Genomic DNA, 17,357 nt, shown 5'->3' on the forward strand with positions numbered 1-17,357 from the left:
CCATTTGGGGTAGTTATACCCACAGTGCTGTTAGGGAGTTCCAGGTTTTTGACCCAGCGACAGTGAAGGAACGGCGATATAGTTCCAAGTCAGGATGGTGTTTGACTTGGAGGGGAACTTGCAGGTGGTGGTGTTCCCATGTATTTGCTGCCCTTGTCCTTCTAGTTGGTAGAGGTCGCGAGTTTGGAAGGTGCTGTCTAAGGAGCCTTGGTGCATTGCTGCAGTGCATCTTGTAGATAGTACACACTGCTGCCACTGTGCGTCGGTGGTGGAGCGAGTGAATGTTTGGAGATGGGGTTCAATCAAGCGGGCTACTTTGTCCTGAATGGTGTCGAGCTTCTTGAGTGTTGTTGGAGCTGCATCCATCCAGGCAAGTGAAGAGTATTCCATCACACTCCTGACTTGTGCCTTGTTGATGGTGGACAGGCTTTGGGGAGTCAGGAGGTGAGTTACTCGCCTCAGGATTCCTAGCCTCTGACCTTCTCTTGTAGCCATGGTACTTATTTGGCTACTCCAGTTCAGTTTCTGGTCAATGGTAGCCCCTAGGATGTTGATAGTGGGGTGTTCAGCAATGGTAATGCTGTTGACTGTCAAAGGGAGAAGGCTAGATTCTCTCTTGTTGGAGATTGTCATTGCCTGACACTTGTGTGGCGCGAATGTTCCTTGCCACTTATCAGCCCAAGCCTGGATATTGTCCAGTCTTGCTGCATTTCTACACGGACTGCTTCAGTGTCTGAGGAGTCACGAATGGTGCTGAACATTGTGCAATCATCAGCGAACATCCCCACTTCTGACTTTATGATTGAAGGAAGGTCATTGATGAAGCAGCTGAAGATGGTTGGACCCAGGACACTACCCTGAGGAACTCCTGCAGTGATGTCCTGGAGCTCAGGTGATTGACCTCCAACAACCACAACCATCTTCCTTTGCGCTAGGTATGACTCCAGCCAGCGGAGGGTTCCCCCCCGATTCCCATTGACCTCAGTTTTGCTCAGGCTCCTTGATGCCATACTCGGTCAAATGCTGCCTTGATGTCGAGGGCAGTCACTCTCACCTCGCCTCTTGAGTTCAGCTCTTTTGTCCATGTTTGAACCAAGGCTGTAATGAGGTCAGGAGCTGAGTGGCCCTGGCGGAACCCAAACTGAGCATCACTGAGCAGGTTATTGCTAAGCAAGTGCCGCTTGATGGCACTGTTGATGACACCTTCCGTCACTTTACCGATGATTGAGAGTAGGCTGATGGGGCGGTAATTGGCCAGGTTGGATTTGTCCTGCTTTTTGTGTTTAGGACAGACCTGGGCAATTTTCCACATTGCAGGGTAGATGCCAGTGTTGTAGCTGTACTGGAACAGCTTGGCTAGGGGAGTGGCAAGTTCTGGAGCACAGGTCTTCAGTACTATTGCCGGAATATTGAGGATGGGGATATTTGTGGAGCCACCTCCTCCAGTTAGTTGTTTAATTGTCCACCACCATTCACGGCTGGATGTGGCAGGACTGCAGAGCTTCAATCTGATCCGTTGGTTATGGGATTGCTTAGCTCTGTCTATCGTATGCTGCATACGCAATTTGGCACGCAGATAGTCCTGTGTTGTAGCTTCACCAGGTTGACACCTCATTTTGAGGTATGCCTGGTGCTGCTCCTGGCATGCCCTCCTGCACCCTTCATTGAACCAGGATTGATCTCCTGGCTTGATGGTAATGGTAGAGTGGGGGATCTGCCGGGCCATGAGGTTACAGATTGTGGTTGAGTACAATTCTGCTGCTGCTGATGGCCCACAGCGCCTCATGGATGCCCAGTTTTGCATTTCTAGATCTGTTCGAAATCTATCCCATTCAGCACGGTGATAATGCCACACAACACGACGGACGGTATCCTCCATGTGAAGGCGGGACTTTGTCTCCACAAGTACTGTGTGGTGGTCACTCCTACCAATACTGTCATGGACAGAAGCATCTGCGGCAGGCAGATTGGTGAGGATGAGGTCAAGTATGTTTTTCCCTCGTGTTGGTTCCCCCACCACCTGCCGCAGACCCAGTCTAGCAGCTATGTCCTCTCGGACTCGGCCAGCTCGGTCAGTAATGGTGCTACCGAGCCACTCGGTGATGGACATTGAAGTTCCCCACCCAGAGTACATTTTGTGCCCTTGCCACCCTCAGTGCTTCCTCCAAGTGGTGCTCAACATGGTGGAGTACTGAGTCATCAGCTGAGGGAGGGCGGTAGGTGGTAATCAGTAGGAGGTTACCTTGCCCATGTTTGACCTGATGCCATGAGACTTCATGGGGTCCAGAGTCGCTGTTGAGGACTCCCAGGGCAACTCCCTTCCTACTGTATACCACTGTCCCGCCACCTCTGGTGGGTCTGTCCTGCCGGTGGGACAGGACATACCCGAGGATGGTGATGGCAGTGTCTGGGACGTTGTCTGTAAGGTATGATTCCATGAGTATGACTATGTCAGGCTGTTGCTTGACTAGTCTGTGGGACAGCTCTCCCAACTTTGGCACAAGCCCCCAGATGTTAGTAAGGAGGACTTTGCAGGGTCGACAGGGCTGGGTTTGCCGTTGTCGTTTCCGGTGCCTAAGTCGATGCCGGGTGGTCCATCCGGTTTCATTCCTTTTTATTGACTTCGTAGCGGTTAGGTACAACTGAGTGGCTTGCTAGGCCATTTCAGAGGGCATGTAAGAGTTAACCACATTGCTGTGGGTCTGGAGTCACATGTAGGCCAGACCAGGTAAGGACAGCAGATTTCCTTCCCTCAAGGACATTAGTGAACCAAATGGGTTTAGTGACCCAGATGGGTTTTTACGACAATCGACAATGGTTTCATGGCCACCATTAGATTAGCTTTTTAATTCCAGATTTATTAATTAAATTCAAATTCCACCTTCTGCTGTGGTGGGATTCGAATCCATGTCCCCAGAGAAATACCCTGGGTCTCTGGGTTACTAGTCCAGTGATAATACCACTACGCCACCACCTGTTGTGACTTGTGAAGAAGTGGAACTTGAAAAAATAGTGCACTCTTCCCACCTCGATCATAATAGCATAAAATCCACTCCAACATTTTAGGTCTGTGACCTTTCATCAGAACTTCTGATGTAAGGTCACAGACCTGAAACATTACGAAGAACAAAAGAACAAAGAACAGTACAGCACAGGAACAGGCCATTCGGCCCTCCAAGCCTGCGCCGATCTTGATGCCTGCCTAAACTAACACCTTCTGCACTTCCGGGGCCCATATCCCTCTATTCCCTTCCTATTCATATATTTGTCAAGATGTCTCTTAAACGTCGCTATCGTAGCTGCTTCCACCACCTCCCCTGGCAGCAAGTTCCAGGCACTCACCACCCACTGTGTAAAAAACTTGCCTCGCACATCCCCTCTAAACTTTGCCCCTCTCACCTTAAACCTATGTCCCCTAGTAACTGACTCTTCCACCCTGGGAAAAAGCTTCTGACTATCCACTCTGTCCATGCCGCTCATGATTTTGTAAACCTCTATCATGTCACCCCTCCACCTCCGTTATTTCTCTTCCACATTGAAGGTCTGCTATGTATTTCCAGCATTTTCTGTTTTTATCAAGGATCTGTGTCTAGCTTCATTCCTCACCACCAGGCTTAGATCTGATTAACGCCTAATGGCAATTGCAAAGAACAGAAGCGATGGGGGTATGGGACTCAGGGTTGGTGAGGATGTGAACTGTGGTTATAGTGGTTGAGTTGAGGTGTGTGCAAGAGATCAAATCAGAGAGCATTAGAGAAATCAAGCCTTCAGGTGATGAATACAACATTATTTATAACTCTTTGAAGACAAAAAAGCCCTATGGCACTTGATGTATTTCAAAGCCCAGAAATAGTTTTTTTAAGGCAATGTTTTGATCAGTAAAAGTTTTCTGTGTGCAGCTCAGTCACAATAATTAAGATTCAGGGCAAATCAAATTACGTAATGCCATTAAATACATCGAAATGGGCAATATCTCTGTGAATTCCCATAAATGGAGCACTGAATGACATGTGAAGGGTAATAAATTTATTGAATATTGATTTTCTTATATAAAAGTTAACAATACAAAGGGTTTAAGGATTGCACTTGCCTTCCTTAATTCTTCATAATCTTTTTCAGCCTCCTTTCTGAGTTGAATTTCTTTTTCTAATCTGCAATGAGTAATACAAAAGTTAGAAGTTGCAAAACTGGATTACTATGCAGAACTATTTATTTTGCAAAATCTGCTTACACATGTTCAGTTTCGATATTTTGGATCTGATAAACTCGCATTAATAATATGCACCAGAGTAGCAGAGTGCCGATATGGTATATTAATCAGATATGCAGACTTATACAGTATTAAGACGTGACAAGCTGTGACTCCAGTACTTCTGAACAACCATCCAGCATAATAGTCAAACACGTATATATTGCTGTGAGATCATATTTTTCTGCTCCAGCTTCCTTTGCAGCAGCACTATGTCTACCAAAACAAGGTAATTTCACTGCTTTATGCAGATACGCGTTGAGAATGCTAACAGGACGGCGAGAGCATCTCTTGGACACCCTGATCTGCCTGAAATATCAACGTAGATCCTCTTCTCTGAAAACATTACCTCCTGGGATTCCAACTGATGCCAAGAAAGGTGCTGGGGACAAAAAATAAATGTGGACCAGGCACAAAGACTTGTGAAAGCCTAAGTGCCTGCAAGAAAAAAAAATTAAAATGGCATAGAAATTATCTAAACACTTACCAGTTAAGTATAGGATCCATCTCTTTCAATGCTGTAAGCCACATTCTCTGAGCGTGCTTTGGACTTGGCTTCCTCGTCCAGTTGACTAGGAATTGGAATGGGGAGCTTTCCACATCTCCCTTTTAATACTGAAATGCAGGTCTGTCAGCTTTGGATGGAAGCTCTAGTGCCAGTCTCAGGCCCAACTGGAACACTGAATGGCATACGACAAACACAAAAATCAGGTGGAATCATGTGACATTATGCTCTGTTTGCCTCAAAAACTGGCACAGATGGGGTAAGCCTTCCTTCTCATCCTTCTCGACCTATCTGCAGCCCTCGACATGGTTGACCACACCATCCTCCTCCAACACCTTTTCAGTGTCGTTTAGCTGGATGGGACTGCTCCCATCTGGTTTCATTCTTATCTATCTAATCGTAACCAGAAAATCACTTGCAATGGCTCTTTTTCTTTCGCACCGTTACCTCTGGTGCCCCCTCAAGGATCTTTCCTTGGCCCTCTCCTATTTCTCATTTAAATGATGTCCCTTGCCGACATCATCTGAAAGCACAGAGTTAGTCTTCACATGTATGCTGACGATACCCGGCTCTACCTCACCACCATCTTCTCTGACTCCTCCACTGTTGCTAAATTACCTGAATTTTTAAAAAATTCATTCATGGGATGTAGGCGTCACTGGCCAAGCCAGCATTTATTGCCCATCCCTAATTGCCCTCGAGAAGGTGGTGGTGAGCTGCCTTCTTGAATCGCTGCAGTCCATTTGGGGTAGGTATACCCACAATGCTGTTAGGAAGGGAGTTCCAGAATTTTGACCCAGCGACAGTGAAGGAACGCCGATATAGTTCCAAGTCAGGATGGTGTTTGACTTGGAGGGGAACTTGCAGGTGGTTGTGTTCCCAGGTATTTGCTGCCCTTGTCCTTCTAGTTGGTAGAGGTCGCAGGTTTGGAAGGTGCTATCTAAGGAGCCTTGGTGTATTGCTGCAGTGCATCTTGTAGATGGTACACACTGCTGCCACTGTGCGCCGGTGGTGGAGGGAGTGAATATTTGTAGATGGGGTGCCAATCAAGTGGGCTGCTTTGTCCTGGATGGTGTCGAGCTTCTTGAGTGTTGTTGGAGCAGCACCCATCCAGGCAAGTGGAGAGTAATCCATCACACTCCTGACTTGTGCCTTGTAGATGGTGGACAGGCTTTGGGGAGTCAGGAGGTGGGTTACTCGCCTCAGGATTCCTAGCCTCTGACCTGCTCTTGTAGCCATGGTATTTATATGGCTACTCCAGTTCAGTTTCTGGTCAATGGTAACCCCTAGGATGTTGATAGTTTATCCAACATCCAGTACTGGATGAGCAGAAATTTCCTCCAATTAAATATTGGGAAGACTGAAGCCATTGTTTTTGGTCCCTACTACAAACTCCATTCCCTAGCTACTGACTCCATTCCTCTCCCTGGCAAATTCTCAGATTAAGCCAGTCTGTTCGCAACCTCGTTGTCACATTTGACCCAGAGATGGCCTTCCGACCTCATACTCGTGCCATCACTAAGACCATCCATTTTCACCTGCATAACATTGCCTGACTTCACCCCTGTCTCTGCTCTTCTGCTGCTGAAACCCTTACCCATGCCTTCATTACCTCTGGACTTGACTATTCCAATGCACTCCTGGCTGGTCTCCCATATTCTATCCATGGACAATCAGTCAGGCCCCGACGAGGCAAGAGGGGTCGGTTAGGGGGAGTGTTGTACGTTGGGGGGTGGTGGGGCTTCAGGGGCGGCCCTCCGTGGGGCACAGGATCCCTGATCAGGAGGGCCCCCCCACCCAACCCCAGCAGCCCACAAGAAGGCTGCCTGGTTTCACCAGGCGGGGTTTTTGAGGCTTTTGCCATCTGGCCACCGAGGGTAAAATACACGCGGCGGTGGAAGGAGGCCCTTAAGTGCCAGTTAAGGGTCTTGATTGGCCTGGGGCGCGTGGGTGGTTTCTCGCTGCCGCCGCCCCACTTAAAATTGCAGCAGGGGCGGGAGGGGGTCAGGAATGGCCTTCCCCACTCAATTTTACAGCCCCCGCCATCAGCCCACTCGCTTGAGGGGCATAAAAGTCGGGCCTATATCTCCTTACGTGGCTTGGTATCATATTTTATTTTATAATGCTTCTGTGAAGTGCCTTGGGACGTCTTATTATGTTAAAAGTGCTATATAAATACAAGTTGTTGTTGTTAATGGATACAAAAATCAGATGCTATCAAAACCATATCCTTTTCTCTCCAAAGCTGTTATCTAAACTATATCCTTTGCTCTCCAAAGTATAAATCAAAGAGAGAATCACTATAAACTGGTCTCACACACCTTTTAATAGTTGGCTATAATATGGCATATTTAGATAACCGTAAGCAGTTATTTTTCAACAATCTCAGCCAGATAAGTAACAAGCAACAATAAGCAATTTTAAAACCCCACACTTGCACAACAACATTTCAACACACAGCAGTCCACGCTCATGCACTTAATGTTCTAAATTATGTTAATTAAGAAATGAGAATTTCGGAGTGAAGCACTTTGGGACAACCTGAGGACATGAAAGATACTAGTTAAATGCAGCTTTTTTCTTTTTTTCTGATCTGGCTTGTTGGGCTAAAATTCTCATTTCTTAATTAACATAATTTAGAACATTAAGTGCATGAGCGTGGACTGCTGTGTGTTGAAATGTTATGGTGCAAGTGCGGGGTTTTAAAATTGCTTTTTGTTGCTTGTTATTTATCTGGCTGAGATTGTTGAAAAATAACTGCTTACGGTTATCTATATATGCCATATTATAGCCAACTATTAAAAGGTGTGTGAGACCAGTTTATAGTGATTCTCTCTTTGATTTATACTTTGGAGAGCAAAGGATATAGTTTAGATAACAGCTTTGGAGAGAAAAGGATATGGTTTTGATAACAGCATCTGATTTTTGTATCCATTAACAACAACAACTTGTATTTATATAGCACTTTTAACATAATACTTTTGAAATGTAGCCACTGTTGTTTCTAGTTAAGTAAGCATGGTAGCTAATTTGCACACAGCAAATTCCCACAAACAGCAATGAGATAAATCATGTTAATCTGTTTTTGCAGGTGGTAACCATGTATAATTTTTACTGAATGATCCCTTTCTAAATGGATTAGTAATCACTGATCCCCATCTAAATTATAATGCTATAAAATACATATATCATTAAAGTATTGCATGTAAAGAGTGTTTTCATAATTTATTTACATATCTGAGATGGGTGTGTCTGCTTGTCACTGCTGAGTCTAGCCTGGGTGTGATGCATGACTGTAACACTTATTCTCCACTTCAAGACGGGATATGTACTTTGTATTCCCAGCCTGAGAGAAACTGGAACCTTGGCTAAACTTGTATTTTGGTGCCCTTTCTTTGAGTTTAAATATGCAGTACTTAAATATTTAAGAAATCTCCCCTCACTTGAATAAGGCTGAACTCACCTGGCACCCACTACCAGCCTCGATAACAGCAAACCTACCTGGCAATCTTTGTGCCATTCTCAGTGCTCCTCCACGCATGTTCCTCTCCTAGTTCTGACTACCAGCCCACTCCGCACTGCACGTGGTGGCCGCACTCCACTCCCGCCTTGCATCAAGCCTGCCTCCTGTTGCCATTCACTTACTCTTGACCACGGCACCCTAGGTAGTTGCCCATGTCACCCATCTGTTAGGCCAGCCTGCTTAGTAAGCACTTTCACATTATTTTGTGAACCCCCTGGAAAGTCTCTACAGACCCATAGGGGTCCAGGGCTAGAACCTCATGATGACGAAGTTATGGAACATGCAAATGACCTGCTCGGGGATACATTACAAAACTCCTCAGAATGATTCAGGCAATGGAAGCATGGCAATTATTTGCTCACTTATGTTTCTTATAGCAAAATGCTCTCATTGTACTCTCCCTAGATTCCTGACAGGAGTTCATGAGCCATGTCTGGAGGGAGTAGCCTTTGTCACCTTGTAGCCAGTCTGTAACTTGATGGCCTGATTGGAATAAAGGTGGCACAAAGAACTGGTGTAGAATGAATGAATCATGACTGCTTCCAAAATACCAAAATCAATTGCTAAACATGCCAGGTGATAATGGGGCGCAAGCAAGGCAACATGTGTACAGTCTATGGCATCTTGCGCCCCGGGGAAACCTGCCTCTTGTTCTGCTTCATGCTGTCCATCAGGAATGAGATGTATGTATACTTCCTGCTGCAGACACCCTCAAACACCTCACTGATACAATGATCAACTGCGATCTGTGATTCCCCAAATGTCACATTCGGCAGTCTGAAAGGAACTTGTGACATAAAAATTACAAAGTGATTCCTGACAACGCTGGCCGCCACTGATGTCATCAGGCTGCGCCGTGGTGCGCACATGCGCAGACGGTCTCATACTCTCTGCGCATGTGCTGCGTTCCAGCTTGCCAGGACTGGTTAGCGCATGCGCCGATGACATCATCGCGTGACGTGTGCATCTTCAGGCAACGCGTCTGGTCGGCCGCTGCGCATGCGCTTTATGCAACGCCAACGGGTATTCATGCATGCGTCAACCTTCGGATATTCACGCATGCGTCAAGCTTCGGCGCGAGTTTCTGAAAGAGGAAGGAGGAGAGGTTTTGTCGTGCATTTTCTCGCCATTATTTAGTTGTTTTGAAGATTTCAGTCTGCTTCATTTTTATCAGAAAGAGGAGATTGCTCCAAGGTAAGTTGCTCTGAAAACATTTCCATTGTCTGGGGCACTGCATGTGCTCCAGTCCACTGCACTGCACTAAAATCCTTTCCATTGTCTGGGGCTATGTGCAGGCAGTACATGTGCTCCAGTCCCTGTTGTAAGTTGCTCTGTTCCTGCACCCATCAGAGCAGTGCACATGGACACACAGCCACCTGCTCCTGCACCCATCAGAGCCTTGCACATGGACACACAGCCACCTGTTTCCCCATCCACCCTTGAAACAACCATGCAGAGCCTTGTGAGACTCCACAATTGCCAGCTGCTGCCTGTCAAGCAGAGAGGGCGTCCAAAGCGGTCAAGCACTTGGGGAACATTCAGCAAGAGACTGAGCACTAAAAGAAACAAGCATGCCGTGTCCAGTGGTAGCACAAATGTGAATGCTTTTGCTGTGTACATAACTGCTAAGGTGGAAGTGCAGCCACACCATTCTCCATCCTCAATGTTGCTTTAAGGCAAAGGTAGATAATAGCGAAAGAAATGGAAGGTGATGCTGATAGTAATAGGCAGGATTAAATGGGAGCGGATGGGAAGGCACAGGAGTAGCATAACCACTAGCAGGGAACAGCTGGGCTAAATGGCCTGCTTTATGTTCATAGTCCAAAAGAAATATGCTTCTTTTTCCAGCACCCTCACATTATTCATGTTTTCCCAGAGAGCAGCATTGAACCATCACGAGATAGGGGCAGTGACGTCATCCTTACTCCTACTAAGGTGGGTACTAAGTGATTCATTGGTGGTGTTATCAGTACATGCCTTTATTGCAGAACATAAAGCATGCTCAACAATAATTTCATTGGAGGGAGGGAAGCTCTGACACTGATAAACTTTCCTTATTTCTTTTCATGTAAAACATGCCCTTGAGAAAACAATCCTTGAGATTTAAGGTCAGCATTCAAGCAACAAAGGCAACTGGAACATGCTGCGGAGCTTGTCGCGATGTGGAAAGGAACCTTGCATTTATGGATGAAGTGGGAGCGCACATTAGGATGCATTTGGGGAACATTCATCAAGAAGACTGAGCTCAGACTCTTGTGACTTTGCCTTCTTCACATGGACAATACAGTAGTGGAATAGAGAGCCACGCGTTCATTCACCACAAGGCTCTACAGGAACAATCTCTTTAGTTCTGCACAGCAGAGACTTGGCCTGTCTGTCTCACAGGAATGCTGGCGACTCAACACTCATGTATCCATGCACAGCAGTGCCTCGAATGCTTAATGTACTTAACAAAATTTCTCAATAATTAAACCTGGAATTTTTGAGGTTTTTGATGCTATTTTCCTGACTTTGCAACTGCACTTCAGATATTCAACTGTGGTGTGGTCCTTGCGGGGGTGGGGTTGTGAGGGGGAGGTGGGGAGTTGGAAGGGAGGAGGGGTTGGGGGGCAGAGGGGAGGGGTGTGGGTGGAGAGGGGGGAGGTGGGGGGGTGGGAGGTAGAGAGGGGGAGAGGTAGAGGGGGGTGGGAGGAGAGGTAGAGAGGGGGTGGGGGGAGAGGGGGTGTAGTGGGAAGGAGTTAAATTCAGAAGTTCCTGAAGAGAGGGATGTAAAAGGCAGGGACCAGACAGCTGCAATGCCTGAAGTATAGTTGAGAAGTAGGGGAGAAAGCGGCTGGATGGGGGATCCATAGCTGGAGGGAACGGCTGGATGAAGAGGGCCGGAAGCGAGAGGCCGTAGAGAGCTGCAGGGAGCGAGCAGCCCAAGACCTTGGTGTCGCCGGGTGCAGGAACCGGCCGTTGCGTCTTTTTCCGTTGCGAGTTTATGGCGCATGCGCAGAAAAACGCACTCCTCCTCCCTCCCCCCGCTGCTGTCTCCGGCCGCTCCACTTCCCTCCGTCATCGGCCCATTCGCTCGCCCACTCGCCGGCTGCTCCGCTACCCCCCCCCCACCCAGCCCGGAGGCGGTGGCATAGTGGTATTGTCACTGGACTAGTAACCCAGAGACCCAGGGTATTGCTCTGGGGACATAGGTTCAAATCTCACCACAGCAGAAGGTGCAATTTGAATTCAATTAATAAATCTGGAATTAAAAAGCTAGTCTAATGATGACCATGAAACCATTGTCGATTGTTGTAAAAACCCATCTGGTTCACTAACGTCCTTTAGGGAAGGAAATCTGCTGTCCTTACCTGGTCTGGCCTACATGTGACTCCAGACCCACAGCAATGTGGTTGACTCTTACATCCCCTCTGAAATGGCCTAGCAAGCCCTCAGTCAAGGGCAATTACGGATGGGCAATAAATGCTGGCTTGGCCAGCGACGCCCACATCTCATGCACGAACGAATAAAAAAAAAGCTGGAAATAACTCGTTTAAATTGGTATCTGGGACATCCCATTGTATCACATTGCTATGGCGATACATGTTGGTGTTTTGATCTGAGTGCTTGCTGATAGACAAAACAGTTGGCTTTAGACAGGCTGTTGGTCACAGAGAACGCAGTTGGCTTTGGAAGCAGCTAAGCTCAGGAGCAAAGAGGCCATGAGGAACTAAGGCTGTTTCCATTTTGAGTAAGGCTTGTGCTCAAGCTGGGAAGTCCAGACTCTGATAACTCAGAAGACAGCTGAGAAATTAAATAAATCGAAGTGAATATCTAAGAGGTGTGATGCACTTTGCATTGGTCCCAGGGGAAGCGAACAAACTGCCAAGATCCTATAAAGTATAGGGGAACTCCTGGGGTGGAACTAAAAGTCAAGCAGGGGGGGGTGTTCCATTGCGATTTAGAGTTTAAAGTGGACATATTCATGTTTTGTTAAGATTTTAAGTTTAAAATGTAAATGTTTCCAAATGGTAGTGTTAAGTTAGCAGTCTTTTGCTTTGTTTAACTCTTCTGAAGTTTTTTTGTTTAAAATATGAAATCTTGTGCTGTAATTCTTTCAGTAATAACTGGGAATTCGACTTTCTCTTTATCAAAGTTAACAGTCCTTAACAGGATTATAACATAAGCCCCACCTTCATGAGCTTTCTTTAGTCCTCTGGCCTCAATGCTTATGTTGACTATTACTGATAAGGAATGCTCTGTTTATATAGGACTTCTTGGGGCTGAAATTGGTCTTGGGTTGCAAAATGGTGATAGTGAATTGGGAGCCCATTTTACAAAGCACCTGACTGAACTCAACAGAAAAGTGGGTGCGGTATAAAACAGGTTGCTGTTTTGCAATAGCCTACTTTACGCTACTACCAAAGAACAATTTCACTTCCAATGGTTTTAATTAGCATTAGCTTATTCCTTTTCTTTCCAAACAGCTACTCTAACTACTGACTCCATTTTGAGGACATACTGAAGATAATTCCTGGAGCATTTCTCCTATCGGACTCAGAACTCCAGCAGTCTAACGTTTCAAGTAATGCAGATGAAAAAAATGCCCAGAAGTTAACCAGTAGCCTGAAATGATAAATATGCAACGAATCTGTAAGTACTTTGAACAGTGCTGGTGAAGAGCCCTTCCTGCATGTTAACATCATGAGTTGTTGAGTGAGTTTAGCACATGCTGAGTCAGGCACTGGGGCAAACCAAAATCACAAAAGGATTCTCCATCAAGTGTAGGATACTTATTTACATGCTATTCATTGCTTTACATAATTCTGGCATGTGCTCTGGATGCCTACGGAGAAACCCAATCCAATATGGTACGTAGCGCACTTCTAGCTATAAATAACCACACACTTCCTGTCTGCTGTATTATATGCACCTATTTAGCTTCTTAATTCCCAAGCTGTTTTCTTCAAGGCTGAACAGTTTGTTGACATTCACTGCGTTAACATATGAATGCTCTAGAGGGGTGAAAGTGATTGTGGGATTATGCTCAGAAAAGGAAGAGAAATTTGACAATTTTTGTGAAAAGAAATCCTTAAACATACATTCGTCCAGCTCCTTGTTAAAGGACTTAATGTAGGTGCTTTATTTCTGCTGTACAGAACTTTAGTTAGGCCTCACTTGGAATATTGCGTGCAATTCTGGTCGCCATACTACCAGAAGGACGTGGAGGCTTTGGAGAGGGTACATGGGAGGTTTACCAGGATGTTGCCTGGTCTGGAGGGCATTAGCTATGAGAAGAGGTTGGAAAAACTCGGATTGTTTTCACTGGAACGACGGAGGTGGAGGGGCGACATGATAGAGGTTTACAAAGTTATGAGCAGCATGGACAGAGTGGATAGTCAGAAGCTTTTTCCCAGGGTGGAAGAGTCAGTTACTAGGGGACATAGGTTTAAGGTGAGAGGGGCAAAGTTTAGAGGGGATGTGCGAGGCAAGTTTTTTTACACAGAGGGTGGTGAGTGCCTGGAACTTGCTGCCAGGGGAGGTGGTAGAAGCAGATACGATAGCAACGTTTAAGAGACATCTTGACAAATACATGAATAGGAAGGGAATAAAGGGATATGGGCCCCGGAAGTGCAGAAGGTGTTAGTTTAGGCAGGCATCATGATCGGCGCAGGCTTGGAGGGCCGAATGGCCTGTTCCTGTGCTGTACTGTTCTTTGTTCTTTATCACAACTCCTGCAGCTTTTTATACAAAATGAAACTTCTTTCTATACAGTAAGTTTATGAATCTGATTATTATGGATCTAACTACTCTACGGATAAATACTGTTTTCAGAAATATAATTATTTCATTTTGTGAAGCATTTTGCTCATTATAAATAATTACAATGGTTAACCAATGACCATCCCCTTCTGCCTGTGTGACTTCAGAACCCATCAATGGATGGGTCTAGAAGGCAACAGGGTCAAAGGCAACATAATGTAGCACCAAGTTGTAATGTTATCTGTCGGTGTAGCTTGAGGAAAGGGAAATGGTAAAGAAAATAGCCAAACACCCTGCTGTACTTTCCTCATATTCTCCAACGCCCCACATCCTCCCTCTTCCTATAATGCCCACAGCAGCCTCCTTCACTGGACTGAGGGCTCAGATGTTGGTTTCATTTCCTTTAGTTCTGGCTCTGTTGCTCACCAGTTTATCCTGCAAGAAGAGTGGGAGTGAGCTGGTTCGTGACCCTTGGAAGATATGGGAGGCAGCTTCAGATAGTATACATGATCAAAGGGAATCTCATAGAGTCATATACAGCATAGGAGGCCATTCAGCCCATCAAGTCCATGCATGCTCTCCACAGAACAATCCAATCAGTCTCTCTGTGTAGTCCTGCAAATTTATTTGCTTCAAGCGCCCAACTTCCTTTTGAAGTAATACAAAAGTAAAACAGATCTAACTGAATTATCACATTTTTTGACCTTTTAATTATAATTTTGCCAGTCGAGTCATCTTCAAAACAAACTTTAACTTAAGGATACATGGAATGAAGAATTTTTTGGCTATTGATTCAGAAGGAGAAAGTTGTAAGCGAGAGCAGGAAATGGTGCTGTGTGTAAGTACCTCCAGTATGAAAGCAGTTAGCTGAACAGTGAAATGCATTCCAGTTGTAATCAGGCAAAAGCAGAATGTTGTTAGCGCCAGTACTGATGTCAGTAGCAGGTGTTGTAAGCAGAGGATGGTGTTGTGTAGTGTGATCATTGGGTGGAATTCTGATTGCTCCACCAACTGCTCTTACCTCCATCCAGCGTTCAAAGAATAAAAATTCACCCCAGTACGTCTTTACATTGCAGTATTGTGCAGAAGGCAGCAACCAGGATGAGTCTACTGTGGCTAGATTTTTTTTTTTATTCGTTCGTGGGGTGTAGACATCGCTGGCAAGGCCAGCATTTTTTGCCCATCTCTAATTGCCCTTGAGGTCATAGAATTATACAGCACAGAAACAGGCCCTTCGGCCCATCGTGTCTGTGCCGGCCATCACCTCACTATTCGAATCCCATTTTCCAGCACTTGGCCCATAACCTTGTATGCTATGGCGTTTCAAGTGCTCATCTAAATACTTCTTAAATGTTGTGAGGGTTCCTACCTCAACCACCTCTTCAGGCAGTGCGTTCCAGATTCCAACCTAAACCTCCTGCCTTTTAACTTATATCTATGCCCCCTGGTTATTGATCCCTCCGCTAAGGGAAAAAGTTTCTTCCTATCTACCCTATCAATGCCCCTCATAATTTTGTATACTTAATCATGTCCTCGCTCAGCCTTCTCTGCTCCAAGGAAAACAACCCTAGCCTTTTCAGTCTCTCTTCATAGCTGAAATGCTCCAGCCCAGGCAACATCCTGGTGAATTTCCTCTGCACCCTCTCCAGTGCAATCACATCCTTCCTATAGTGTGGTGCCCAGAACTGTACACAGTACTCCAGCTGTGGCCTAACTAGTGTTTTATACAGCTCCATCATAACTTCCCTGCTCTTATATTCTATGCCTCGGCTAATAAAGGAAAGTATCCCATATGCCTTCCTAACCACCTTATCTACCTGTGCTGTTGCCTTCAGTGATCTATGGACAAGTACAGTAAGGTCCTTCTGACCTTCTGTAAACTTCCTAGGATCCTACCATCCATTGTATATTCTCTTGTTTTGTTAGTCCTCCCAAAATGCATCACCTCACACTTCTCAGGATTAAATTCCATTTGCCACTGCTCCGCCCATCTTACCAGCCCATCTATATCGTCCTGCAATCTAAGGCTTTCCTCCTTACTATTTACGACACCACCAATTTTCCTGTCACATGCGAACTTACTGACCATACCTCCTATATTCATGTTTAAATCATTAACGTACACTACAAATAGCAAGGGACGCAGCACCGATCCCTGCAGTACACCACTGGTCACAGGCTTCCACTCGCAAAAACAGCCCTTGACCATTACCCTCTGCTTCTTTTTTAGAATTAGAACATTACAGCGCAGTACAGGCCCTTCGGCCCTCGATGTTGCGCCAACCTGTGAAACCATCTGACCTACACTATTCCATTTTCATCCATGTGTCTATCCAATGTCCACTTAAATGCCCTTAAAGTTGGCGAATCTACTACTGCTGCAGGCAGGGCGTTCCACGCCCTTACTACTCTCTGAGTAAAGAAACTACCTCTCACATCTGTCCTATATCTATCACCCCTCAACTTGAAGCTATGTCCCCTCGTGTTTGCCATCACCATCCGAGGAAAAAGACGCTCACTATCCACCCTATCTAACCCTCTGATTATCTTATATGTCTCTATTAAGTCACCTCTCCTCCTCCTTCTCTCCAACGAAAACAACCTCAAGTCCCTCAGCCTTTCCTCGTAAGACCTTCCCTCCATACCAGGCAACATCCTAGTAAATCTCCTCTGCACCCTTTCCATAGCTTCCACATCCTTCCTATAATGCGGTGACCAGAACTGCACGCAGTACTCCAGGTGCGGTCTCACCAGAGTTTTGTACAGCTGCAGCATGACCTCGTGGCTCCGAAACTCGACCCCCCTACTAATAAAAGCTAACACACCATATGCCTTCTTAACAGCCCTATTAACCTGGTTAGCAACCTTCAGGGATTTATGCACCTGGACACCAAGATCTCTCTGTTCATCTACAGTACCAAGAATCCTCCCATTAGCCCAGTACTCTGCATTCCTGTTACTCCTTCCAAAGTGAATCACCTCACACTTTTCCGCATTAAACTCCATTTGCCATCTCTCAGCCCAGCTCTGCAGCCTATCTATGTCTCTCTGTACCCGACAACATCCTTCGGCACTATCCACAACTCCACCGACCTTAGTGTCATCTGCAAATTTACTAACCCACCCTTCTACACCCTCTTCCAAGTCATTTATAAAAATGACAAACAGCAGTGGCCCCAAAACAGATCCTTGCGGTACACCACTAGTAACTAAACTCCAGGATGAACATTTGCCATCAACCACCACCCTCTGTCTTCTTTCAGCTAGCCAATTTCTGATCCAAAGCTCTAAATCACCTTCAACCCCATACTTCCGTATTTTCTGCAATAGCCTACCGT

At 45.9% G+C, this 17,357-nt stretch overlaps 1 protein-coding gene across 1 annotated transcript in view; it reads right to left on the reverse strand.

Annotated features, from left to right (window-relative positions):
* LOC137371661 (glial fibrillary acidic protein-like) overlaps positions 1-17,357 on the reverse strand; it is a 151,208-nt gene that overhangs the window by 108,030 nt on the left and 25,821 nt on the right. The window contains exon 2 of the mRNA XM_068034458.1: positions 4,091-4,151. Within this exon, the coding sequence (XP_067890559.1) occupies positions 4,091-4,151 (61 nt within the window). The remainder of the gene's footprint in view (positions 1-4,090; positions 4,152-17,357) is intronic.

The sequence above is a fragment of the Heterodontus francisci genome, chromosome 7 (assembly GCF_036365525.1).
Source record: "Heterodontus francisci isolate sHetFra1 chromosome 7, sHetFra1.hap1, whole genome shotgun sequence".
Classification (NCBI taxonomy): Eukaryota; Metazoa; Chordata; class Chondrichthyes; order Heterodontiformes; family Heterodontidae; genus Heterodontus; species Heterodontus francisci.